Raw genomic sequence first — 25022 nt, 5'->3', positions numbered from 1 at the left:
ACACAGGCAGTAATTTTTCTTTTGCAATTTAACAGAACAGATTTCTGAAAAAGAACGATTTTTTTTTTTTTTAAAGAATATTTGTATCCTGTCATCCAAATATTGATTTTCAGTAATTTAACAGAGTGCTTTGTAGATTAGAGAAATCCTCATCATTTTTAATGAAAGATCTGTTTTTTTAGAAGATTGATTTGTGAAGCAATTCAGCCGGTCCATCTGTAATTTTAGAGCAAAATTCCTGAAAGCAACGAAATAACTGGTTTTCTACAGAATTTTTCAATTATTTCACTTGAAATGCCGTATTTTCTGTTATTTAACGGGAAATTTGGTTAATTTCAGATAGTTCTTTCTTTTTAATGAACGTTCTTTACACAGCCGGTAATTTTTATTTTGCAATTTAACAGAACAGATTTCTGAAAAAGAACGAATTTTAAAGAATATTTGTATCCTGTCATGGACACTATTGATAAATGTCAAAAACCAGTGTTCTCACTTAGTGTATCTCAACAAATTGCATAAAATAACAAACCTGTGAAAATTTGAGCTCAATTGGTCGTCGAAGTTGCGAAATAATGATGGAAGAAAAAACACCCTTGTCACATGAAGTTGTGTGCTTTCAGATGCTTGATTTCGGGACCTCAAAATCTAATTCTGAGGTCTTGTTGCCAAGTGAGTTTTTATGATAAAAATTGGTTTGAGTAATTACCAACAGTGTCCAGTGCCTTTTATTACTTTAATTAATTGAAGTTGAATGATTTGTTTTCGTATATAGGCATATGTATATATTTGTTCTCGTTCTCCATAAAGGTATACATATCACATTAGCAATTAACAGGAAAGTGTGTGGCTCATTATTTTTGTGTTATACTGAACCCCCTTCAGGGGAAATGGAAGATGCAAATGAGATGTAGGCCTATATACAGCTTAATTACATTATTATCGTGTCTCATTGTATTTTCGTCTTCCACCATGCTCACGTACTGAAGTTGACGTACATATGCCAATAAGGCATCAGCCGATGCTCTAATATTATTATGAAAAATTAGACGCCTAACCTTTGACATCGAATAGGTTTCTGCAATACGCCAACGCGCACGCACGGCCTGCATCGATAGCCTACACCCCATGATGTTGGTCTATTTGCATGGTCTATCTAAATCGTTGCTGAAATCGCAGATTGTGTCGGGTAAAATGCCAACATAACATGCTTCATCAGTGGAGCCTCGGACCCATGTACTTTACATGTTTTATACAGTAAGTATGTAAATGTTGTCTTTTAGAGTATAAATAGCTGCAATAATTGCATTCTACGACCGTCGGGAGGATGGGATGGGGGGGGGGGTAGGATTACGATCGTCTCAACATAGCGAAAGGACAGTCTAAGATACCTACATTTTGTAGAGTTAAATATTGCCCTTTTTATCATAATCTCAATGGCTATTATATAAACCAGTTATAGAAAAGAAAAAGGATGACAATATTACTGCAATCAACTATAATGGAGGGAGTGGTCAGGGTTCACTTTTCACTAAAATAAATACATTTGTAAGTATTGTTTGCAGCTTTGCTGAAGACGAGCAGCGTAGAGACCCAACCGGCTCTTTTCAGAGCCAACATTCACCCTAGAGATTTACACATGGTTGTACCCGCAAGTTTACTTTTTATTTATAGTTTCTTCTTAAATACATTTGTGTAGATGAAAGAAAAAAGGTGTGCTTTTTTAGCCCACCGAAACAATACAAAAGGTATCCTACTTGCGCACGTTAGGTTTATTTTCTTTGCGGCACTCCAACCTAAATAATAAGTTCAGTAACAGTGATTTATGACAAATTTCAGACAAACTGTTGTTCAATTGTTTTTATTGGCAACGAGCTTACATTATGGTCTTGGACAATAAACCTCAACACATAAGCCCCTTTAAAGACACTGGACACTGTCTCACGAAGTTGAGTGTCTTCAGATGCTTAATTTCGAGACCAGGTGTTAGTTAGGTCTCGAAATCAATTCAAAAATTTATTCACTGAGAAATTATATCGTTCCTGGTCAGTTTAAACTCCAGTGTTTCAATATTTGCAGTTCGAACATTGTTATCAAAGCGGGATTATACAGCAATTCAATTAAAACAAAAAGGTCAACAACAAAGACGACAATTAACAGAAATACAGATTAGATAAACCACTAAAAGACACTCAAAAATGCACAGGGTGTTGTGGGAACCCTCGTATACATTGAAACCCCACTATGGAATAAACCAGCTAAAAAATAGGAAACCCTAGCAGCTAGAACTGAACAGCCCCCAATTAAAAAGATGACAAAAATAGGAACCCAAATTTGATAAAACAAGATAAGATATACAAACATGCACAGGATGTGGGAGACCCTCATTTCTGAAGGTATACTAGCAATGAAACTAACATTTACAGCCCAAGCACACCAATAAGTAGCTCCAGTCTAAGATAATTGGTTTAAAAGTTTAGTATTATAATACGTTGGGCCTAGTCACGAGTGAATGGTTTAGAAAAACACATTTTCTTTGTCATTCCCTTGACATACCCTTACAAATTGTCTTTGTCTTTGGGAATAGCTCATGAATAAATTGTGCAAAGATGTAGTCACTGTAGTCAAGTCGCTAAGTGGCCAATTATAGGAGGAAGTCCTGAAAACTGTAACTTTGAAATAAAATGTACATTATGCAAATAAACAGGAAGGGACAACAAGAGTGTTCCAACTGAATTACATGTAAGACAAACCAACATCAACACTTTAGTAATTCACGAAACCGCTCACAGAATAATGTGATATGAATGTGTGATATGTGCTTTCAATGATTCACAATGTAAGTGTCAATACATTGCCCATTCATAAATTTTAACTTTCGATTACTTTTCCGTACAGAACAGAAATTAGCTGATATTTCCCAAATCTGGTGCTGAAATTATTATCTGGAAGAGAATCAAATCACTCGTCCGTCATGGCTGACAACAACTTTTCAACGCCATTTCTTTTGACCATCTTTGTAGTGTTCATATTTCAGATAGGTAAGTTAAATACATCGCTGCCATTAGCTATAATTTGGATGGTTTCAGTTTGGCTTTATTCTGCAAGTGCTTGATTAATTTATGTTTTGTGTAAACAAAACATTTGGAAATTATTTTATTAAAATTACATATGTTAATTTCTAGCTATGATCTACGACATGCGAGTCCTGACATTTTTCATTTGTGCAAATCTGGAAGGCTACCAAGTAAAACTGGGGGCTAGCTTCCTAATTCAATATCGAATACGTGGTAACATGTTGTTAAAACAAAACACATTTTCTAGCTGCATCTACAATATGCAAGTCCTAAAAATTCCCCATTTGTGAAGACTTGGAAGGCATTTTGTTTTTAAATAACCAAAAAATCCAACAAGTAATATAGCTTCCTAATTTTGTTATCAAAACATTTTTTAAACTACAGGACTTTTAAACGCTGAGAGAAATTCAACAGAAAATGATGAATGCGAAGGTAAGTATTATCAATATCTGATAAAATCACAGTTTGCTTAAAGGAGCATTACAGAATTGTTTTTGCTAACAAAACAGTTGCTGGCAGTGTAAGCACTTTAATGTAATCCACCATATACATAAACTGACAAACCTGTAGAAGTTACAGACATTTCAGACGGAACAAGGGATGTTTTCAACTATCATCATCATTAGACCGTGTAAGTTTTATGTAAATCTGTGTTCTTCGATTTTTGTTTCTTACCAATTCTGTAACGTTCCTTTAATAAACTTATTTAATTAGCAAATATTTGGAGGGGCACAAGTCAAATAATGAAACTTATTTTGCATAGTTCACTATGGTAACCAATTTCAGCAATAAGCATATTTTTGTGCTTCACCAGTTTTAGGGGTATTTTGCAAGAATTTTAAAACTTGGGCCTGTAATGGAGGAGGGGTCTAAAATATGTTCTTGTTTCGGGTCAAGGAGAGCACCAGCCAGCCTCCCAACCATAGGGCAGGGCTGGCTTCAATGCAGTCAGGGCAAGTCTATAGTCAAATTACTTATTATGTCTTCAAATGTCACTTTTAGGAAACAAAGGCCAAAAGTGTCATACATTTTGCATGTTTTTCCGACATCAAACTGCACATTGCCTCGGCCTCAGACAAGTCTCCAACGACGTGTCTCAAATCAAGTCACACGACTTCTCGGACCAGTCTCCTGTAAAGTCCCAATTCTTCCAGGGCCCGAGTCAAGTCATCTAGGACCATGCAGTCTCAAGTCAAGTCCAAAGACTTCCTGGACCAGTCTCCAGTAAGGTCCCAATTCTTCCAGGGCCCGAGTCAAGTCATCTAGGACCATGCAGTCTCAAGTCAAGTCCAAAGACTTCCTTGACCAGTCTCCAGTAAGGTCCCAATTCTTCCAGGGCCAGAGTCAAGTCATCTAGGACCATGCAGTCTCAAGCCAAATCCAAAGACTTCCAGGACCAGTCTACAGTAAAATCCCATCAATTCTTTCAGGGCACCGAGTCAACTGATCTAGAACCAGTCTCTAAAAGTCCCAATTCTTCCAGGGCCTTATAAAGTGATTTAGTACCAGTCTCAAGCTAAGTCCCAAATCTTTCAGGGCTAGTGTCAAGTTCCAAGGCTTCCAGGACCAGTCTCATGTCCCAAGTCTAATAGTACCAGCAGTGTCAATTTAAGTCTAATGTCTTCACAGAACAAGCTTCGAGTCAAGTTCCCACTTCATTCATGGTGAACGCAGTCACTCCAGGCCTAAAAAATAAAAAATAAAAACTTTAAAAAACGAATCAGACGACGCTTTCCTGACCTCCTTGTCAAGTTCCCAGCGGAAGTTTCAGGAGGATAACTACCAAGTAGGCCTATCAAGTAAGTCAGATGTCATTTCTCAGTTCGTTCACGTCATCTCTCAAGTTAAACCCCTGGGTAAGTTTGTCAAGTCCGAGCCAAGTCCCAAAATGTTTGATCTTGGCCCGAGTCAGAGTCTCTTGGGTTGAGCCCCTATCTCTGCCAAGGGCAAGCTGACTTAAGGACCCCCTTATCGCAAGACAAATCCTATAATTATGACTTTTCTATTGTTCTTCTGCCTCCAGTGATTGGAGACGTATCTCTAGATGGATGGAGAACTGGGACACGTAAAGGAGTTGTCTTCGTCTGTTTCGACAACGGCGGTACCCTCGAGTGGGGGGTTATCTGCACCAGCTACACCTGGGACGATTTTGATGCAAAGGTACTTTGATTCTTCAAGACTTTATGATTAATTTGGTATATTTTACCAGAGTTGTGGTCTAGATTATTGAGATGGCTCTTTGGCTAAAAATGACGCGACTCGTTTCTGGCACATCAAAATATGCTGAGCTTGTGTTAACTCGGCCACGACAAACTGTAAACCAGTACAGTAACACTGGGGTAAACCCCTACACGATAAGTATTCTGTGTTCTTGTATATGCACTACCAATCCCACAGGTACACTGGACCTACGGCTGAATGTCCCATCCAAAGGATACAAATAATGACAAAGTATCTTGCGCAAGGACACAAATCATACGACAGGGACTAACTTGAGACTGTGTCGTAAGTTAGTGCGCCCGGTGTTTTCAACTGCTTGGCCACGACAATCCACATTCGATACAGATCATTTTTGTACTTGTTTACCCGGTCCATCATGTCAAAGTAATAACATTATTATCTGGTGTCTGCATTTCTTTACTTCACAATAACAGGTAGTGTGTGGTCAGCTTGGATATGGGGGTTCATCAAAAGCTGTTCAAAATGCAGAGATTGAATTCCTGTCAGTGTTGTCGGCTTATAAATATGTCGCCATGGACAGCGTCCAGTGTATCGGTAACGAGACGAGGTTACTTGACTGTAAGCATGGCACAGTCTGCAAGAACCCATGGTTTATCAGCAACCTAGCTGGTGTCAAATGTGATGATAAAGGCAAGTGCTCTTCAATAACTACAAAATAATTTGGAAGTTTAAAAAGTGACCATACGTTATTTAAAATCTATTAAATAACAGGCATATAATCCAAGCAATACACTGTCATTAGGGAGAAAGGGAAAGCAGCAATGCAGGGCCCAATTTCATAGAGCTGCTTAAGCAGCAAAAAAATTTTGCTTAAGCAAAAAAATCTTTGCTTTGTTAAATCAGATTGCCGGCTAAGACTCCACTCAATTGTTATGCTAAGTAAAAAACAGCTAATTATTAGTCACAAGCAATGTACTTGGCATGACATTTTTGCCAGTAACATGTGTAAAATAAGCAAGCTATTTTCGTGCTTCAGCAATTTCTTTTGCTTAAGCAGCTCTATGAAATTGGGCCCTGGTGGTAATCAGGTAAAATGCTTAATATTAAACAAATGCACGAGAAATAGCCTACTTAGAAGTCTCATAGCTTTTTAAAGTAAAGGACAAATTAATCATTGACTCATGAACTTTAATTCTCTGCTCAAATTAATATGGTGACTCCCTGGGCCTCCCCCTCCAAGCCCAAAAACCCCTACACAATTTTTCCAAACGTCTTAGCGTCCCTACACTTCTCAGCAAATAGGGCAAACTTTTAAGGGACCAATTTCATCCAAAATACCTCAAGTTAGAAGCCAACAACCCCAAATTGGGCCCAAGTCACAATTGGGCACATTTTTTTTTATTACACTGAAACCGTTTTTGTGGGAGCTTTTAAATCTGTCTATAATATAAACATATTTTGAGGAAACTTATACATGTAACAAATTTGCATAAGCTTTCGTAGCAACAACTACTACATCGGATGCAATGAAGGTGGGGTGGGGCAACCCAAAAGTAACCGGTGAATATGTATAATCTGTTTACAACTGAGTTTTTTGTTATTCTCATAATTTCAATCAGGTGACGATAACGATAGCAGCGGTGGTGTCAGCAATGATTCCGACGATGGCAAATTTGATCAATATGACGAAAACCAATTTGATCAGTATAACACATGGGATTCAGGAGATGATAGAATAGTCACCAGCCGCACACAAAAGAAGTCCACCGTCGTTATTTTGGTAGTCATTGGTGTGATCATCATTATAATTTCGGGGACAGTACGCTGGATGAAAAGATGCCAGCTCCAGGAAAGGCGGAATAACCACGTCCCGAATACTGTGGAGAACTTCCAAATGGTGCCCCCTAACTATCAAGTAGGGCAGCATCCTCCTCCAGCAGGAAGTGCTTTCCCGAACTCACAGCAAATGTACCCTCCTAATAGCCAGACTGGACAAATGATGCCCCAGTCTTATCCTACTCCTTACCCAGCAGGGGCACCCCAGCATCCCCCTCCAGGAGGGACGATACCCCCATCCCAGCCAAATCCTTATCCACCTGAGGGACCCCCACAGTACCCTCCTGCTGGAATGATACCCCCCTCCCAGCCAAACCCTTATCCAACTGGGGGACCCCCACAGTATCCCCCTCCGTCCCAGCAAAATCCTTACCCAACCGGGGGATCCACACAGCAGTACCCGTATCCTACTGCGATGATACCCTCATCCCAAGCAAACCCTTACCCAAGTGGGGGAACCCCACAGTACCCACCTCCCATCAATGATGGTACTGACTTGCCAAACTGTCCACCACCATCTTATGATGACACCTATACAAATCAGAACCAGTAATAGAATGAACATGAACAGAGTCTTGACCCAGAGGCGACAGAACTGGTATCTAAGTGCATGGAGACAAAGTCATTATGAACCAACTTTAAAATCCTGGTTGTTGCGCGTGTCGTTGGGCACACTTGTTTTTCAAGGCACCCACGACTGGTGTTTTGGCAGAGTTTTGCCACAAGAGTGGTGCCCGTAGTCCAAAGGAGTTGACAGGCCTGATACTTTGTCGAAACAAGGACGAGGCACTTTTGACATTTCTGTATGGGTAACCAAAGAGCACCAAGGCAATAAATGACCGGGGCATGAGGGCAATTGAATTGCCTGTAGTTGCTTCGACGTATACCATTTCAATTAAACAAAATAAAATTGATCAGCACAATTCACACTTTTGGCATTTCAAAGGGTAACATCAGGCAACACGACACTATTGACTTGAGGCTACACTTTATTCTATAAAAACTACTTATAGTGTTCATGTATTGTTGTGTTTTTCTTCTTCAAAGTGGATTATCGTGAGAGCAATCTTTTGTACATAATTTGTACAAAAATGTTCACTGTGTTTCTTGTTAAAAAATGTTTTTGAAGTCCTTGAAATTAAGGGAGTAAAGTTGTTGTTTCAGATTTTTTAAGGAACTTTTGAGCGTTAATTTGAAGTTGCTGGGAGACCCCCCCCCCCCCGTAAGTTTTTTGACAGATATTCATCAAACGGATTTCTTGCTGTGAAACCAACACCGTAAGTTAGCCTTAAGTCAAGGCGCACGCGGCACCCCCAGATGTCACACGACACTGGTTCTTATTGGCTATAACACTCATCACGCCATTGCATTATGCATTTTTCCAACCAAAATCGGTAGCTGCCGCTGCGTGCACCTTGAATAAAGGCTAACCGTGAGGTGGCTGGCGTACCTTTTCAGCGGTAGACTCCTTTTGCAATTATTGTGCTTATTTCATTATTTAAGTTTTTTGTTCTTTAGCTTAGGTAGAGTCAAATTTTGGTCTGTATCAGCGTACTAAATATAAACAAAATATCAAAAACGATACCATAAAGGTCACAAAGTTTCAGTTCTGCTTGCTGAGACAACAGCACAAGCTGTCCAGAGAACACTCTAATTATTTTAATTAAACGATTTTTTTTAATTTTCTATATAGCGGTAGGCTACACGCTGTATGAAGACCTGATGTGTTCCCATAAGTTGTTCTTAGTTTAAATAAGGCAGTTAATTTAAAATCACATTATAACAGAAAAGTGTGTGGATCGTGGTTATTGTGTTACTATGGTTACACTGTAAAGGGAAGATGCAGATGAGATATACACCTTAATGATTATTGTGTCTCATGTATGTCCTTCCTCGACCATGCTGTCATTTTTGTAACCATTTTCTACATAAAACGTCTACTCAACACAAATAATGAACATGTCTTGCGATAGTGATAAATACAGACTAATGGAGAGCGAAGACAGAGGGGAGTTTCCCTCGCATAAACGTCGGGCTGTCAACAAAGCGTGCTGACGTGAAACCCCTCCAAGAAAAATGGAACGATCCAATGACGCATCAGCGTGAATCATAAGCAGGGTGTTCGAATATTATAATGTTGGAAATTTAAAAAAAAATCAGCCGCCTAACCTTTGGCATTGAATGTAGAGTTCAGCAAGACGTCAACACACGCACAGCCTGTGTCATCATGATGTTGGTCTATAATGGATGCATGAATCATTATTGCTAATCGCTGATTATGTAAGGTAAAAATGGCAGCATAAAATACTCCAAACATTAATCAGTGGAGCCGCAGAACCATGGTTGATTATACAGTAAGTATGTACATTTTGTATTGAGATATAGGCCTATATTATAGCAACGACCGTCAGAAGAATGGGATTGTGTGGGGTGTACGGTCATAGATAGCCAAGTGGGAAACAAAATATATAAAAGATCAGATCAATCAATTACTACAGGGCCGGAGTGGAGTATTGTTTTAATCAAATATAAATGTAGATGTACCATAATGACACTAACATCTGCAAATTGCATTTCATTTGGTCGTGTTTTTGAGATATTGCCGAATATCCGGAGCGAATAATCATGTTCACGCAGGAAGAATTACCACTGAATAAACAATCCGAGAGCAGATTTTTTTTGGGGTATAAAACATGTTATCTAGTTGCAAAACCACTTTACTTCGAAGTGAAAAGTTTCTCAAAATGCTTTATAGGCCTACCATCAACAGCTGCTGTAGGCTTCCAACTTAATGCTCTATTTGCATTCATTGAAGAGTGATACCAAAACGTATACATTAATTTCCTTAAAGACACTGGACACTATTGGTAATTGTCAAAGACCAATATTCATCTCAACATATGCATACAATAATACACCGGTGAAAATTTGAGCTCAATCAGTCGTCGAAGTTGCGAGATATTAATGAAAGAAAAAAACACCCTTTTTGCACCATGGTCACACAAAGTTGTGTACTTTCAGATGCTTGATTTTGAGACATCAAATTCTAAATCTGAAGTCTCGAAATCAAATTTGTGGAAAATCTTCTTTCTGAAAATCTTCTTTCTGGAAACATCTGTCACTTCAGAGGGAGCCGATTTTCAGAATGTTTTACACTATCAACCTCTCACCATTACTAGTAATCAAGAAAGGTTTAATGCTAATAATTATTTTGAGCAATTACCAATAGTGTCCACTTCCTTTAAAAGGAAGGCTGTATTGGTTTTGTGGCCAGTGAAAACAAAGCAAAATATGGTTTATGCTCAGTCAATACTTCAATATTTGTCTCTTTAAAGGGAAGGTACACGTTTGGTAATTGTCAAAGACCAGTCTTCTCACTTGGTGTATCCCATCATAAGCATAAAATAACAATTAAACCTGTGAAAATTTGAGCTCAATTGGTCGTCGAAGTTGCAAGAAAATGATGAGAGAAACAACACCCTTGTTGGACGAATTTGTGTGCTTTCAGATAGAAATAAAAGTGAGAAATTATCTTTCTCAAAATCCATGCTACTTTAGAGGGAGCCGTTTCCCACAATGTTTTATACTATCAACAGCTCTCCAATGCTCGTTACCAGGTCAGTTTTTAAGTTAATATTTGTTTTGAGTAATTACCAAACGTGTACCTTCCCTTTAAGCTAACATGTTGCGATGTAATAATTTTAAAACCATCAACCCCAACCACAGATCGATTTTGTAAGATAATGCAAAGTTTGCCACACTTCTTAGTTTTGAAGCATGTTATAAAACACTGGTGAATAATCATCTATAATACAGAACGGACAGTGATGATGTCTGCATGGTTTAGTATGTATATATCCAACATGCCAAAGAGATTTATATAACTGTATGGTTTTCTAAAGAAAAATCCTTCAAATCCTATAGTTGAGGATATAATTCACTTCTATATGGTTCCAACTCACAAACAAGGACAGGGTAATTGGTATTGCGACGTCACTCTTTGCTTTAGCAAATTAAGATTGATACAAAGTTAAGATCAATCTTAGTGTTTTGTGAAACCGAAACAGCGCGAAACATTAGCGGGACCCGCTAGTAAAAATAAATACATTATTTTTGTATTAAAAAATCAACTGGCAGCTGCACCTACGTAGCACAACGTTGAATTGTGTGGCATTACAAGAAAATTATGTTAAACATTGAAAAAGAGAAATATAACATGGTAAAAACAAGATAGAAGAGAGGTTCATTTTTAATTGCAGTTTTTTTAGTTTAGTTTGGGTTTTAAATTTACAGTCCGAGCATTGCTACTAAAGCAGGATTATAAAGCAATTTAATTTGTTCTCAAAAATGTCAAGAAGCATGCCTTAAATTTTAATAATTTAGTTTCTTTTTGTGGGACTATTAAAAGATTTCTACAGTTATTTGTGAGCCAAAAAAAGAGAATATTTTCCTTGTTTTAGTTGTTAAATGAACACAGGCAACATGTCAGAAAAAAGGAAAAAAAAATACTTATATTTTTGTCTGTGTTTGAGGAACAAGTGATTAAAAAATCAATTCCTTCCTTTTTGGCTGGAATTGAGGAAAAAGGGATAAACAGATATGTCCCCTTCTCTTTTTGACTGGATATGAGTAACAGTTTAAGGGGGGGGGGGGGGGGGTCAGCTTTCTCAATAATGAATCTTCTGAAACGGTGTGTATGCCCCCTATAGGCACCCCTAAAGGCCAACTTCTCCTTGATATTATGTTGCAATAATATTTTTGAGTATAAAATGTGTAATTGTTTTGATAACAAATGGATAGCAGAAGACTGTTTACTTATTTTGTAAAAGTGCTCAGATTTCTCAATTTGTTCTTGCAGCAATATTTCATTGTGAAAATAGAACGATCTTAACATTTTGAAAACAACTTCCAGAAAAGTTGCTATATAGATTACCCGAAACCCACGAAGACGTTCTTAAACGGCTTTATCTTCTTTATACTATAACCAGAAGTGAATGGTTTAGAAAAACAATTGTTTGTCATTCCCTTGATCGACACACCCTTCCTATAGAAGAATTGTCGGGAATAGCTCATAAATACATTGTTTAAAGACGTCACAGAAAGGATTTAGCCACGTCATCAAGTAACCTATAAAGTATACCATATTAAAAAAAAACAGGAAGGGACAAAAATAATTATCGAACTGAATTACTGTTTAAAAACTATAACGTTAAGCAAAAAACCACATCAGCAAACCACATCAGCACTTTCACCAAACCAGAATAATCTGGTTATAGTATGCGTGTGTTTTCAATGTTGCGCGTAGAAAGTTTCAGACTAATTAATTGTCCATTCACAAATTGAAACGTTTCATTTTTTTTTTCTGAACAGACACTAGCTGATATTTATCAAGTGGTGCTGGAATTATTATCGGGAAGGGACTCAACACTAGCCCGCCACTCCTGATCTAATCTAGCGGGTCGTCATACATCATGGCTGGACAACACTTATCGACGCCATTTCTTTTGGCAATCTCTGTGTTGCTCATATTTCAGATAAGTAAGTGGGATTTGAGGGATTGCATGGTGAGGTATCAAGATATATTTGAAAAGAAACGTTGGTTTCAACTTGAAGTTAGAAGCCAACAGTTCTTTTCAGAACCACCCCAAACTCATTTAGAGATAGTTATTTCATGGCGTTACCGCAAGCCTTTCCATATCGTATTTCCACCATGCAAAGTTTCAAATCCTACTTAATATATTTGGTTTGCGGTGACACCATATATCTACCTGCCAGGTAGATCTTTTGAAAACATGATTCCAGTTATCATTGCTGTTTTGAGCTAGCCTTCTCGAGTAAGTGCTTTATGAATTCAGGTTTGGTTTGAACAAAATATGGAACCGTTTTAAAATGAAATGACATCATGAGAATTTCTAGCTATGATCAACCACATGCGAGTCCTAATATTTTTCATTTGTACAACTCTGAAGGGCACGTCAACGGGTTGTTATACCTCAAAAAAGTACATGTGCAGCTAGCTTTCTAATTAAATATCGAAACGATTGTTAACCTTGTATGAATTCCTAGCTGCATCTGCCACATGCGAGTCCTTATTTTATTTTGCAGAAACAAGGAAGGCATTTTATAAATTTTTTATCGAAACATTTTTTTTATCTACACAGGACTTTCAAATGCTGAGAGAAATTCAACAAAAAATGATGAATGCGAAGGTAAGTATTATTTGGATTACTTATAAAATTACAATTTGCTTATAGGACACTGTGGACACCTTTGGTAATATTGTCAAAGACCAGTACTCTCACTTGGTGTATCCCAACAGTGCATAAAATAACAAACCTTTCTCAGGTCAAGTGAAAAAACTTGTGGGCCCAGTCTCTATAGTAAAGTCACAATTCTTCCAGGTTCCGAGTCAAGTGATCTAGGACCTGTCTCAAGTTAACTCCCAAGTCAGTCAGGGCCAGTGCCAAGTTCCAAGACTTATTATACTTGGTTCTAAGACTTCGATCTTGGCTTTTTAGTTGTCCTGACAGCCGCTACAAATAGCGCCCTCTTGTGATCAACCTTCATCATTTAGCCTACGATCAAATTGATCTTTGAATACATGAATATACATAATACGCAAGGGGGTCAAGTCTTAGATTGCGAGTTAAGGCACTTGATAGAGTGTGGGGCGTTTTTCGTGGCTGAGATGCAGAAGAATAACCGTGATCTATGACTTGAATCAAGTCTAAAGACTTATAGGACCAGTGTCGGGTCACTAGTCTACTAGGACCAGCGTCAACTCAATGGGGCACTTCTCCAGTCACCTCCCATCTAAAAAGGCAAGTCTCATTAGTCATTTCTCTCGTCTATAATTTCTCATGTCAAATCCCAAAGATGGTCAAGTCGTATAGTCTCAAAATGTTGAAACTTGGCATCAGAGTCTCATGAGCCCCGACTCAGATGTCATTTCTCAAGTCTTTCACATAATCCTACTCAAGTCAAATCCCAAGGTAAGTTTGTCAAGTCCGAATCCGGGTGCCAAAATGTTGAAACTTAGCTTGAGTCAGAGTATCGGTGCACATGCCAAGGGCAAACTGATTTTAGGACCCCCCCCCCCCAACCCACCGCAAGACAATTCCTATATTTATGACTTTTTTATTGTTCTGCCTCCAGTGATTGGAGATGTATCTCTGCTAGATGGATGGAGAACTGGGACACGTCAAGGAGTTGTCTTGATCTGTTTTGACAATGACGGTACCCTCGAGTGGGGAGTTATCTGTACCAGCTACACCTGGGACGATTTTAATGCAAAGGTATACTTTGATCTTTTTTATTTTTTATTTTTTTAGAACCCCGATCTGTTCAGACATCCTGAGGCCAATTTCGAGTAATTTTTGTCCCAAATCAGATATCAGTTTGTAGATTTTACCAGAGTTTGGGTCTTGATTTTGAGGCAGCTCCGTATGGGAAAAAGTGACGAGACTAATTTTTGGCACATAAAAATATGCTGAGCACGTGTTAACTCGGCTACGACAACCACTGTGACAAACTGGTAACGCTTTACAAATCATACGACAGGGGCTTGAGAGTGAGTCTCAAGTTAGTGAGTCCGGTGTTTTCAACTGCTTGGCCCTCTCAAGCCACAATCTATAATATACAGATCATTCTTGTACTTATTTACCCCGGTCCATCATGCCAATTAAGTGATAACATATCTGTTGTCTTCAATTGTTTTTACTTAACAACAACAGGTAGTGTGTGGTCAGCTTGGCTATGGGGGTTCATCCAAAGCCGTTATAACCGCAGAGATGGAATTCCTGGCAGTATTGACAGCTTTTAAAGATGTCGCCATGGACAGCGTCGAATGTATCGGTAATGAGACGAGTTTGCTTGACTGCAAGTATGACACTATATGCCATATCAGCGACCTAGCTGGTGTAAAATGTGATGATAAAGGCAAGTGCTCTAACAACTACTAGATAATTTGAAGTTTTAAAAGTGACCAATATAAGAGCAACTATAAATATAAATATTAATAGTAAACTTGCGGGTACAAACATGGGTAAAAACTCTTTTGAGGGAGTGGTGGCTCTGAAAAGAGCCGGTTGGTCTCGACGTTTCGAACAGTTTACTCTGCTCGTCTTCAGGAGAAATATAGCTGATTATGTTCCACAGCATTTTATTTGCATATAATCAAAGTAATAAACCTATCACTACAGTTATGCAAATGTGTCACACACATGCTATAAATGCGCCCTGCACATCACACGCAACCTATAAAATTTGCACTAGCGAAATAATACATCACACGCATCATAAAATGTGCACTGTGAAAAATTGAGCACAGGAAACTGATTCCCATATGGGGAAACCGAGATTTTGTCATAATGATGTAGTGTCTAAATAGTGTGGGTCGATAATCCATCATGAATGCATTGATATAAATAAATTCTACACATGTACTTTCATTCCATGCCTCTTGATTTGAATGAACACTTCTTCAAGGATATTTCATTTGTTTAAACAGCCGTGTTAGTCTAACTAAGGGAATCAATGTGTGGTGAAGAGGTTTTCAACTAGTGGTTTAAACCCGCCGAGGCCTGGTTCTTGATCATTTTACCGAGACGAAGTCGAGGTAAAATTATCAAGAACCAGGCCTCGGTGGGTTTAAACCACAAGTTGAAAACCGATTCAACACACTTTGATTCCGAAAGAATTCGATTAACAATTTTAATGTTTGCACTTATTTTACTCTTTGACCTAAAAGTGTTGATATTTTTTGATCGAAAAGGTATCTATGAATGATAGATAAAACAATGTAAGTATTTAGCACTTTAGACCAACTTACATGAGAAAACTGCATTTAAGCTTAGCTTTCGAAGCACCAAATCCTTCTCCAGATGCAATGAAGGGGACAAGCCAAAAGAACATGTATTTGTATACTTTCGAGTAACCGATGAAGATAATAATAATTTTATGTGAATTTTGTTTATAACATTTTTGTTCATTCTCATAATTCCAACCACAGGTAACGATAACAGCGGTGGTGGTGGTGTCGACAATGGTTTCAACGATGACCAATTAATTGATCAGTATGATGATAACCAATTTGATCAGTATGATAACACATGGGATTCAGGAGATGATAGCATCCCCACCAGCCGCCCAAATAAGATGCCCACCGTCGCTGCTGTTGGAGTCATCGGTATGATCGTCATTACCATCTCAGGGATAGTACGCTGGATGAAAAGAAGCCAGCTACAGCAAACACTGAATAACAACATCCCGAATACTGTGGAGAACTTCCAAATGGTGCCCCCTAACTATCAAGTGGGGCAGCATCCTCCTCCAGCAGGAAGTGCTTTCCCAAATTCACAGCAAATGTACCCTCCTAATAGTCAGGCTGGACAAATGATGCCCCAGTCTTATCCTTCTCCGTACCAAGGGGCACCTCAGCAACCCCCTCCAGGAGGGACGTTGCCCCTATCGCAGCCAAACCCTTACCCAGCTGGGGGACCCCCGCAGTATCCCCCTCCATCCCAGAAAAATCCTTACCCAACCGGGGGACCCGCACAGTACCCGCCTCCTTCTGGGATGATACCCTCATCCCAACCAGACCCTTATCCAGGGGGACCATCACAGTACCCTCCACCGGGAGGGATGATTCCCCTATCCCAGCAATATCCTTACCCAAGTGGGGGACCCCCGCAGTACTCACCTCCCAGTAATGAGGGTACTGACTTGCCAAACTGTCCACCGCCATCTTATGATGACACAATCAAATCAGAACAAGTAAGAGAGTGAACTGAAGTTTAGATTCTAAGTGCCTGAAGACCGAGACTTCAGAATAAAGGTTGCTAGCTGCATGCACTTGTCATTGAGTTTTTGACTTGTCCACGTTGGCTGATTTTTGCCGCAAATGGTGCGATACCAAAGGTGTTGACAGGCCTTTTGGCGAAATAAGGACGAGGCAGTTTTTACTAAAGGGCACTTCTAAGAGAGGAACTTGTACGAGAGTAACCAAAGAGCAGACAGGCAATGGACTACCGGGGCATATAGAGACAATTGCCTATGGCTTAATTAAACTCAATTCAATTGATAATCCCAATTCACACTCAGGGCATTTCAAAGCGTTGCACTCAGACACTTGACACTCCTGACGTGGGGCTATACATTTTCAAAATTAAAACAATTAATATTCTATGAAGGTAAAGTGTTATGTAATATTGATGTGTGTTTTCTTCTTCAAAGTGGATTATCGTGAGAGCAATCTTTTGTTGGTTGCATGCTTTAACCATTATAATTCATACTTTAAATGGAACACACACACACATAATTATTTTCAATGTGTTTTTGTTTTAAGAGATGGTAAATTTGCATCGGGGATAAAGAATATTAATTTTGATTTTTACCCCTACACCGACGTGTGTAAGCACTGTGTGTTTTTGTTTGTACTAAGTATTTTAAATGAAGGGAATAACTTATAGTTATTTTTGGATTGTTAAAGACTTAAGGCTTGGTAAGAGGCACTGCAGCTGTTGTGTATAACATTTTGTGAAATGATTCCCTTATAAGGAATGTGGTGTTAGAGAAGGGGATTAGGGGATGTGTTAGAGAAGGGTTTCCCAGATAGGGTATACCATTAACGGAATATTCATCCTGGTGGTCATAACCGCTCCAGATTTTATTGTCTATACATTTTTTTTTAGAATTAAAACAATTGAACGGTCCCAAAAACCAAGGTATACTTTGCCTGTAACCTTTTGAACTTGGTAGTTATCACAGCTACAAACTATTCACGGCGACGACGTTCAGTAATTGTTGTGAAACTTAATTTGAGGGGTGTTAATCTAGTTATCCAGAGGAATGTGAACTTTGCATGCCGGAGAGAAGCCCGTTCAGATAAAAAATAAAAATAAACATACAATTCAACGGCGCGATTGTTGAAAGTAAACATTAAGTTAAAAATAGGTATATTATGTCTCTAGTTTTGTACGAAGTTTGTATTAAAACATTGGGTCATAATTTTTTTTATAGCTATTTTGTTTTTATCATTTTTACACAATATTAATAATAGAATAGCCATGTAAATCGTGTCATGTGTCTGATGGGACAAATTTAGTTAGGGTAAGAAATACTTGGTCATCTGTAAATCGAAACAGCCTATCGTAACTGATAAATCAATTACAAACGCAACTTTCCACTTCATCAATCAAAGAGACAATAAATTGGGTGTAATCATATACCACTAACCAATTAAAAAACTTAGTTTTTTTTCTTTTAAAAGTTTCCGGCATGCGAACAATTAACCCAATACAAACCACTAATTGTAAACCAAGGGAGAACGTTCGATAAAACGCGGCTTTCATTCAAATACAAAGGTTGTAAATAATTTATTTCTCAGTTGATGACAAAATGTACTTTAAAATAACATTGAATGTTCTCAGTGCATCTATATGTTGAGGCCTTGGCTAAGTGCCCCATCAGCCGAGTGCACCAAATGAAATCTGGACTTTATTTATACAAATTACCAAGTAAAAACTTTCCATATTTTTATAAGCTTTAAAGTTATTGTTTATTTTGTTCAATATGTCTGTGTTATGGATGCAATATAATGTTTGGTTTATTGTAAAAACATTAGAATATATAAGCAGTCTATAGAGACTGAAACATATTCAAATTTGTACTGATTTAATGATAATACAACTATAATTTAGTGTTTGTAGAAACAAACACTAGGTGTTCGGCTATCGTCGAAAAGAGTGTTGTTACTATAGATTGAAAAGCTGTATTGTAGGGGACATGTCATCAGAACAAAAAAACTTTGATTTCTTGTGCTGCTCAAGCACTTAGGAAGCGGCCGGCGCACATTTCCAGCGATTTTCAACCTACTGAATAACAAAGTGGATGCATATCAGAAAACTGTTTCCAGAAGTGTTCGAGGCATTGTAAGTAAGCATGGAGAAGCGGTGCGTGCTTATCCCAGACGCTTTCAAAAAGCTGTTATGTGGGATATGGAAAACGGTGGGCGCATTTCCGTGCCGATTCCAAAGCTGTATATGTATGAGAAATGATGGGTACAGATCAAAGCCGTTTTCATGCGTTTTAAGTGAGGAAATTGCATGCAGTGGTGCACAATTCAGGCCGTTTCGAGACTCCTTGAAGTTTTGAATTCGGTCGGTGTAATTACGCTTGTCGAAATGATCTTTAAACAAGATGTCAGAAAACGTAGGGGATAAAGAAATAGCTTAGCTTTTGGCCCATATCATAGGAATTTGTTTTTACTGAAACAGCAACTTTTGCACATCGGGGGAAGTGTCCGACCAAAGAGCTACAAGAAAGAGCAAACATTATCGACTCGATCACACATGGTTCAGGAGATATATCTTTGGTTACCTATAAGCATTGAATTCGCGTGACCTGACATCTAATGATGTCATGATAACAAAAATTAACGAAAATTATAATTAGGTCTCCGTTCTACAAACTGGAGTTTATTCAAATTTCATCTTGCACTGCTGTTTGACATAATTATTCCACTTACTGCAAGTACTGATTTGTACTTTTCAGATTGATATGCTTGCGAAGATAATAAGTTTTTTTGATGACTTTTATATTTATGAAAACAGATGTAAACAGTTAAATGGGGAGCTCACACTGTTTGTAATGCCAAAAGTTGCACTAATAGTTGCTAGCTCATAAATGACAATAAAAAACGTCCACACCGGCTGTTGGAACCCTTGATAATGCTCCAAACCTGAATAATTCACAAATACAAACTATGGTGAAAATTTTAGCATGTGATCTTTCAGTGCACCCCAGTTAAAATCTAGGGACGAAGGCTTGAATCGTGTGGATTGATTGTTCAGACCCTACGTGTATGTTTGGGATTTTCCTCTATAATGGTTGCCTATCACATCTAAAACTGACATTTCTTAACCACTAACACGAGTATCTTCAGGTATATGGCTCTTGCGAAAAAGATTTATAAAGAAAAACTTTACATGTGGTGGTTGTATATTTACAAACTCTAGTTGTTCGGTGTACACATCAAAACTTAACCCCCTATCCTAGCCCAATATGTTTTATAAAATGGGTGGGATTCGAACCTACAAGGTTTGCACTGCTGGAGCAGATCTCTTACCGCTGCTAGAGCAGGGCCCAATTTCATAGAGCTGCTTCATGGTCGATTTTGTGTTTATTCGGCACACCTAGCAAATTTTTCATTTCATAGCCTTGCTTAAGACAAGTCAACAGGTCAAGAGAAGGTCACCAACTCAACCATTTTTATGGAGTACGTAAAGTTCTTTCATATGATGTAAAGATTGACAAAATAGCTTATGTGGTTGTGGAAATATAAACTTATAAAATACTGACGGGCATACCGGGGTCGACCCAGGGAAGCTAATCGAACGCTCCCACGATGGCAAAAGCGCTGAAAAGGGGTACCAGAAACTATAGTTTTATTTGGTCTGAAAAATGGTGCACCACTTATGTACCCCTCAAATAGTTTTGATGCATGTTTATTTGATTGTGTAAGTCTTGCATGAAATTCCAGTGCTTCGTTTGTGAATATCACAAGTTCCGATATGTTATACTGTAATATAATATTTTGTGATATGTAACTTGAAACTGGTTTTAGCACTTCAAAGATCTCCGGTAATTTCTTAGTGGAACGATATGTGTTGAGTGTATATTAAAACGGGGAATGCGTTTTACTTTTGCCATGTTTGAGCTGTTTTACTGGACACTTAATAAATTATTTAATTGAACAATTTTAGTTAGGTCTTAATTTATTGTCGGACTATTGAAATTGTGGGTCATGTAAACACTTGAATCCGAAATAGGCCTACGTCATCGGCGTGGGTGCTTTTCACTGTATTGTGACAACACTTTGAGTACAAATATTCCCAACTAAGGTGTATTTTCATGCAATATTTTTGAAATGAAGCTAGTAACATTCCCGATAAAAGGCTATATACAATTAAATTCTAAAATTTTCGGATCAAAACAACAAAATCGGAGTTTGTATTCAAATAAGAATATTGAGTGTTTCATAACGAAAATTTTTTATTAGGTCTCCGTTCTACAAACTGGAGTTAATTCAAATTTCATCTTGCACTGCTGTTTGACATAATTATTCCATTTACTGCAAGTAAACTGATTTGTACTTTTCAGATTGATATGCTTGCGAAGATAATAAGTTTTTTTATGACTTTCATATTTATGAAAACAGATGTAAACAGTTAAATGGGGAGCTCACATTGTTTGTAATGTCAAAAGTTGCACTAAATAGTTGCTAGCTCATAAATGACAATTAAAAAAACATCAACACCGGCTGTTGGAACCCTTAATAATGCTCCAAACATGAATAATTCACAAATACAAACTATGGTGAAAATTTTAGCATGTGATCTTTCAGTGCACCCCAGTTAAAATCTAGGGACGAATGCGACGACGTTCAGTAATTGTTGTGAAATTTAATTTGAAGTGTTAATCTAGTTATCCAGAGGAATGTGAACTTTGCACGCCGGAGAGAAGCCCGTTCAGATAAAAAATAAAAATAAACATTAAATTCAACGGCGCGATTGTTGAAAGTAAACATTAAGTTAAAAATAGGTATATGATGTCTCTAGTTTTGTACGAAGTTTGTATTAAAACATTGGGTCATAATTTTTTTTATAGCTATTTTGTTTTTATCATTTTTACACAATATTAATAATAGAATAGCCATGTAAATCGTGTCATGTGTCTGATGGGACAAATTTAGTTAGGGTAAGAAATACTTGGTCATCTGTAAATCGAAACAGCCTATCGTAACTGATAAATCAATTACAAACGCAACTTTCCACTTCATCAATCAAAGAGACAATAAATTGGGTGTAATCATATACCACTAACCAATTAAAAAACTTAGTTTTTTTTCTTTTAAAAGTTTCCGGCATGCGAACAATTAACCCAATACAAACCACTAATTGTAAACCAAGGGAGAACGTTCGATAAAACGCGGCTTTCATTCAAATAAAAAGGTTGTAAATAATTTATTTCTCAGTTGATGACAAAATGTACTTTAAAATAACATTGAATGTTCTCAGTGCATCTACATGTTGAGGCCTTGGCTAAGTGCCCCATCAGCCGAGTGCACCAAATGAAATCTGGACTTTATTTATACAAATTACCAAGTAAAACTTTCCATATTTTTATAAGCTTTAAAGTTATTGTTTATTTTGTTCAATATGTCTGTGTTATGGATGCAATATAATGTTTGGTTTATTGTAAAAACATTAGAATATAATTATAAGCAGCCTATAGAGACTGAAACATATTCAAATTTGTACTGATATAATGATAATACAACTATAATTTAGTGTTTGTAGAAACAAACACTAGGTGTTCGGCTATCGTCGAAAAGAGTGTTGTTACTATAGATTGAAAAGCTGTATTGTAGGGGACATGTCATCAGAACAAAAAACTTATTGATTTCTTGTGCTGCTCAAGCACTTAGGAAGCGGCCGGCGCACATTTCCAGCGATTTTCAACCTACTGAATAACAAAGTGGATGCATATCAGAAAACTGTTTCCAGAAGTGTTCGAGGCATTGTAAGTAAGCATGGAGAAGCGGTGCGTGCTTATCCCAGACGCTTCCAAAAAGCTGTTATGTGGGATATGGAAAACGGTGGGCGCATTTCCGTGCCGATTGCAAAAGCTGTATATGTATGAGAAATGATGGGTACAGATCAAAGCCGTTTTCATGCGTTTTAAGTGAGGAAATTGCATGCAGTGGTGCACAATTCAGACCGTTTCGAGACTCCTTGAAGTTTTGAATTCGGTCGGTGTAATTACCCTTGTCGAAATGATCTTTAAACAAGATGTCAGAAAACGTAGGGGATAAAGAAATAGCTTAGCTTTTGGCCCATATCGTAGGAATTTGTTTTTACTGAAACAGCAACTTTTGCACATCGGGGGAAGTGTCCGACCAAAGAGCTACAAGAAAGAGCAAACATTATCAACTCGATCACACATGGTTCAGGAGATATATCTTTGGTTACCTATAAGCATTGAATTCGCGTGACCTGACATCTAATGATGTCATGATAACAAAAATTAACGAAAATTATAATTAGGTCTCCGTTCTACAAACTGGAGTTTATTCAAATTTCATCTTGCACTGCTGTTTGACATAATTATTCCACTTACTGCAAGTACTGATTTGTACTTTTCAGATTGATATGCTTGCGAAGATAATAAGTTTTTTGATGACTTTTATATTTATGAAAACAGATGTAAACAGTTAAATGGGGAGCTCACACTGTTTGTAATGCCAAAAGTTGCACTAATAGTTGCTAGCTCATAAATGACAATAAAAAAACGTCCACACCGGCTGTTGGAACCCTTGATAATGCTCCAAACCTGAATAATTCACAAATACAAACTATGGTGAAAATTTTAGCATGTGATCTTTCAGTGCACCCCAGTTAAAATCTAGGGACGAAGGCTTGAATCGTGTGGATTGATTGTTCAGACCCTACGTGTATGTTTGGGATTTTCCTCTATAATGGTTGCCTACCACATCTAAAACTGACATTTCTTAACCACTATACACGAGTATCTTCAGGTATATGGCTCTTGCGAAAAAGATTTATAAAGAAAAACTTTACATGTGGTGGTTGTATATTTACAAACTCTAGTTGTTCGGTGTACACATCAAAACTTAACCCCCTATCCTAGCCCAATATGTTTTATAAAATGGGTGGGATTCGAACCTACAAGGTTTGCACTGCTGGAGCACATCTCTTACCGCTGCTAGAGCAGGGCCCAATTTCATAGAGCTGCTTCATGGTCGATTTTGTGTTTATTCGGCACACCTAGCAAATTTTTCATTTCATAGCCTTGCTTAAGACAAGTCAACAGGTCAAGAGAAGGTCCCAACTCAACCATTTTTATGGAGTACGTAAAGTTCTTTCATATGATGTAAAGATTGACAAAATAGCTTATGTGGTTGTGGAAATATAAACTTATAAAATACTGACGGGCATACCGGGGTCGACCCAGGGAAGCTAATCGAACGCTCCCACGATGGCAAAAGCGCTGAAAAGGGGTATCAGAAACTATAGTTTTATTTGGTCTGAAAAATGGTGCACCACTTATGTACCCCTCAAATAGTTTTGATGCATGTTTATTTGATTGTGTAAGTCTTGCATGAAATTCCAGTGCTTCGTTTGTGAATATCACAAGTTCCGATATTATGTTATACTGTAATATAATATTTTGTGATATGTAACTTGAAACTGGTTTTAGCACTTCAAAGATCTCCGGTAATTTCTTAGTGGAACGATATGTGTTGAGTGTATATTAAAACGGGGAATGCGTTTTACTTTTGCCATGTTTGAGCTGTTTTACTGGACACTTAATAAATTATTTAATTGAACAATTTTAGTTAGGTCTTAATTTATTGTCGGACTATTGAAATTGTGGGTCATGTAAACACTTGAATCCGAAATAGGCCTACGTCATCGGCGTGGGTGCTTTTCACTGTATTGTGACAACACTTTGAGTACAAAATATTCCCAACTAAGGTGTATTTTCATGCAGTATTTTTGAAATGAAGCTAGTAACATTCCCGATAAAAGGCTATATACAATTAAATTCTAAAATTTTCGGATCAAAACAACAAAATCGGAGTTTGTATTCAAATAAGAATATTGAGTGTTTCATAACGAAAAATTATTATTAGGTCTCCGTTCTACAAACTGGAGTTAATTCAAATTTCATCTTGCACTGCTGTTTGACATAATTATTCCATTTACTGCAAGTAAACTGATTTGTACTTTTCAGATTGATATGCTTGCGAAGATAATAAAGTTTTTTATGACTTTCATATTTATGAAAACAGATGTAAACAGTTAAATGGGGAGCTCACATTGTTTGTAATGTCAAAAGTTGCACTAA

The 25022-nt window shown here is 37.7% G+C and overlaps 2 protein-coding genes across 2 annotated transcripts; both read left to right on the top strand.

Annotated features, from left to right (window-relative positions):
- Window positions 1-913: 913 nt before the first annotated feature.
- On the top strand, window positions 914-9287 carry LOC117293957 (WW domain-binding protein 11-like). The gene is made up of 6 exons (XM_033776469.1): window positions 914-1254; window positions 2896-3038; window positions 3459-3506; window positions 5098-5234; window positions 5729-5945; window positions 6875-9287. The coding sequence occupies exons 2-6, from the start codon at window positions 2972-2974 to the stop codon at window positions 7642-7644; spliced, it is 1239 nt and encodes a 412-aa protein (XP_033632360.1). The 5' UTR covers window positions 914-1254; window positions 2896-2971; the 3' UTR covers window positions 7645-9287.
- Window positions 9288-9301: 14 nt separating this feature from the next.
- LOC117293958 lies at window positions 9302-21748 on the top strand. The gene is made up of 6 exons (XM_033776470.1): window positions 9302-9445; window positions 12462-12629; window positions 13253-13300; window positions 14247-14386; window positions 14825-15029; window positions 16102-21748. The coding sequence occupies exons 2-6, from the start codon at window positions 12563-12565 to the stop codon at window positions 16875-16877; spliced, it is 1236 nt and encodes a 411-aa protein (XP_033632361.1). The 5' UTR covers window positions 9302-9445; window positions 12462-12562; the 3' UTR covers window positions 16878-21748.
- The last annotated feature ends 3274 nt before the right edge of the window (window positions 21749-25022 follow it).

Source organism: Asterias rubens, chromosome 8, assembly GCF_902459465.1.
Source record: "Asterias rubens chromosome 8, eAstRub1.3, whole genome shotgun sequence".
Classification (NCBI taxonomy): domain Eukaryota; kingdom Metazoa; phylum Echinodermata; class Asteroidea; order Forcipulatida; family Asteriidae; genus Asterias; species Asterias rubens.
The sequence above is the reverse complement of the archived record's forward strand: the minus strand, read 5'-3'. Positions and strand labels throughout refer to the sequence as shown.

Excerpts from the sequence above, each read along its gene's own strand:
- LOC117293957 (XM_033776469.1), top strand. The coding sequence starts at position 2,972 with ATGGCTGACAACAACTTTTCAACGCCATTTCTTTTGACCATCTTTGTA. Across the intron at positions 3,039-3,458 it reads AGTGTTCATATTTCAGATAG|GACTTTTAAACGCTGAGAGA; the intron begins GTAAGTTAAATA and ends TTTAAACTACAG. Across the intron at positions 3,507-5,097 it reads AGAAAATGATGAATGCGAAG|TGATTGGAGACGTATCTCTA; the intron begins GTAAGTATTATC and ends TTCTGCCTCCAG.
- LOC117293958 (XM_033776470.1), top strand. The coding sequence starts at position 12,563 with ATGGCTGGACAACACTTATCGACGCCATTTCTTTTGGCAATCTCTGTG. Across the intron at positions 13,301-14,246 it reads AAAAAATGATGAATGCGAAG|TGATTGGAGATGTATCTCTG; the intron begins GTAAGTATTATT and ends TTCTGCCTCCAG. Across the intron at positions 14,387-14,824 it reads GGGACGATTTTAATGCAAAG|GTAGTGTGTGGTCAGCTTGG; the intron begins GTATACTTTGAT and ends TAACAACAACAG.